At 47.7% G+C, this 2,614-nt stretch overlaps 1 protein-coding gene across 1 annotated transcript in view; it reads left to right on the top strand.

Moving 5' to 3' along the window:
* Nucleotides 1–2,407: 2,407 nt before the first annotated feature.
* The window catches only part of SHISA6 (shisa family member 6), a gene marked incomplete at its 5' end in the record, with an annotated part of 218,201 nt that continues 217,994 nt past the window's right edge, over nucleotides 2,408–2,614 (top strand). The window contains one exon of the mRNA XM_027691454.1: nucleotides 2,408–2,573. Coding sequence (XP_027547255.1) covers nucleotides 2,408–2,573 — 166 coding nt within the window. The remainder of the gene's footprint in view (nucleotides 2,574–2,614) is intronic.

Genomic DNA, 2,614 nt, shown 5'->3' with positions numbered 1-2,614 from the left:
CCTCTTGTCTCCTTTGGTTTACAGCTCCACCAACAGCCCTGCTCTGCCCCTTTTTCAGCTCCCCACTGGTGGGATGTGGTGCCTCTCTTGGTCAGGTTAAACACACTCAGCTTCAGGCAGAACTGGTTTGTCCTCTCCCATTTCCACCCCACCAGTACCTCCAGCTCCACATCCCACCTTTGTGTTTGCAGGGCTGGCTCTGTGTGTTCCCCACCCCACCCACCCCCCTGATCCCTGCCCTGGCTGCTCCTGCCCAGGTGGCTCCATGGCATCAAGCTGAGTGGAATCTAGAGTTTTATACAGTGTTTTAGAGTCATCTTCATCTGTCACCTCCCTCTGCTCTCTGAGTGATTGCACTCTTGACACAAAAAGTGTCTTGGACAAGTGTTCAAAATGAGCCCAAACCACTGTGGGCCAGTAAATAATGGTGCTAATACAATCTGTGTGATTGAAAAATGACTCTTTGTGTTGCTGTACAGCAGATGCCATTAAATGGTCATCTGATGCTTAATATATCTTGGAGATATGTACCAAGGGCTCAGTTCTGCCAACGTGCTGTCTTCAGAAAATGTGTTGTCTCCAACAGGATCGTGATGCCAAACGGACAGAGCTCTTTAGCTTCCCAAATATTCTCCAGTCAGCAGGGACTGGAATGCAATGGGGAGGTGCTGGGCTGGAATCCTGTAGGATAGAATGCATCAGGATTACTGGGTGAATGGATCCTCTCCTCAGGAGGGGACTGTGCAGTGTCACACAGGGTGGGAACCTCAGGCCTCAGCTCCAGGTCCTCGTTCTGCCACTCGTGTTCTCTACAACCTTGGACACAGAACCAAAATTCCCAACATGTCCTGTGAGCTGGTGGCCAGTCTGAGATACCTTGAGTATGACCATCCATGGGGAGCACCTGTGCCAGCCCATGGGAATTCAGCAGCTTTTGGAGAACACCAAATGCCAGCTCTTTTTTTCTCAGTGAGGATTTAGGAGCAAACAAAAGGAGTCTTGACTTGGGACAAGGCTCAGTATCTACCTGTTACTGCTCTCTGAGCCTGCCTTAGCACTAAATAAAATCTGTGCTTTCATGTCCCTGCAAACAACAATCCCTTTACTCCACCTGTCTCAGTGTGTGCACACACAGACACCCTATGGTTGGTTACAACCCCTGTCTCTGCTCTCTCTACAGGCAATAAATAATCAAAAATGGTTAAAAATATTCTGCACAGGATGGTTGTGAACTAACATAATCCTCTTTGGGAGCCTCTGAGATCTTCCAAGGGTTTCTTTTGTAGAGCACATTAGTGTTGCAATCCATTATGCACAGGGACAGCAGTCTGGAGAGGAAATCATTTGGAAAATGGAAGGGACTCGAGTCCCAAACTATTTCTCATATGAAAGACCAGAAATATGGCATTTAAGGAATGCCAGGAGATATGAGCAACACCAGCATCCTCCTCATCAATATGCAATGAAGGAATTTCTCCTCCTTACATCTTTCTTGGTACCCAAGGTGACATCAGACATGTTCCCTCTGCCAAGAGAAAAGAGCCTTTCAAACGCCATCATCCTTCAAAGGCCACTGTCCCTTAAAGCCACACAAGTCACCCCCTTCCTCCTTTCCCTGTGGCTCCAGTGAGAGCTTGTGGCTGCACTAAGAAAATCAGAGCATTTCACGCTGTGATTATTCCACTGTGTCCATGATATTCACAGAGGAAAAAAAAATCTTGGAGTATCCAGCCATCCAAGGGGAAAACATTGGCTGCAGCTGAACTGTGTGGCATTGCTTTTTCTTGGGGAATAGCAGAGAAACCTCAGGACCATTAAAGAAATCCCTAATGGGCAGAAAGCTCAAGGTAGGCTAATAGCTGTGTTGACATTCACCCAGGAACGTTGTTTAATCCTTTTCTTCTGGGCTGCTGGTTCTCCTCTCAAAAACTCCCTCCCCCCACTGCTGTGGTGCAGGAAAACCCGAGGATTTCTGGAGTGTGGGGACCAGACTCCTGATTTGGGTCAATCTGAAAGAAGTGTGGCTTGGGGAGGGCAGTTTTGGTGCCCCCTTGGGCAGGTCCCAGGGCTGTGATGTGTTCAGAGTGACTCTGGGTGGAGCTTTCTGCTACAACGAGCAGTTTATCTGCACTGCAAGGAAAATGATGGAGGGATGGCACAACCCCGGGGTGAAGTGAATGAGGGGAAGCATATGAAAAACTGACAATAGCCAGGAACTACTTGCAGCAGCCACACTGAAAGAAACTGAGCTTTTAAGCTGTATTTTTTATTTTATTATGAATATTGTTGCTTTTTTTTTTTTTTTTCTGTTTCTGGTAGAAATCCAGCTGCTGCTGGATTTGTGGAACTGAAAATCCTGAGTTCTAGCTGACGAGTGAAAATATGATTTTTTCCCTCTTTCTCTCTCCCCAGGGCTCTGGCTGACATCTTAAGGCAGCAGGGACCAATCCCAATAGGACACTGTGAAAGAGAGACTATCTCAGCCATAGATACCTCTCCCAAAGAGAACACCCCAGTCAGGACCTCTTCCAAAAACCATTACACCCCAGTGCGCACCTCCAAGAGCAACCCAGGTAAGTGCTGCTCTCCTCTCTCTCTCCAGACCAACCAGGGG

The sequence above is a fragment of the Neopelma chrysocephalum genome, unplaced genomic scaffold, assembly GCF_003984885.1.
Source record: "Neopelma chrysocephalum unplaced genomic scaffold, ASM398488v2 Primary Assembly neopelma1_84, whole genome shotgun sequence".
NCBI lineage: Eukaryota > Metazoa > Chordata > Aves > Passeriformes > Pipridae > Neopelma > Neopelma chrysocephalum.
Note: the sequence above shows the minus strand (reverse complement) of the source record. Positions and strands in the feature narration are given on the sequence as shown.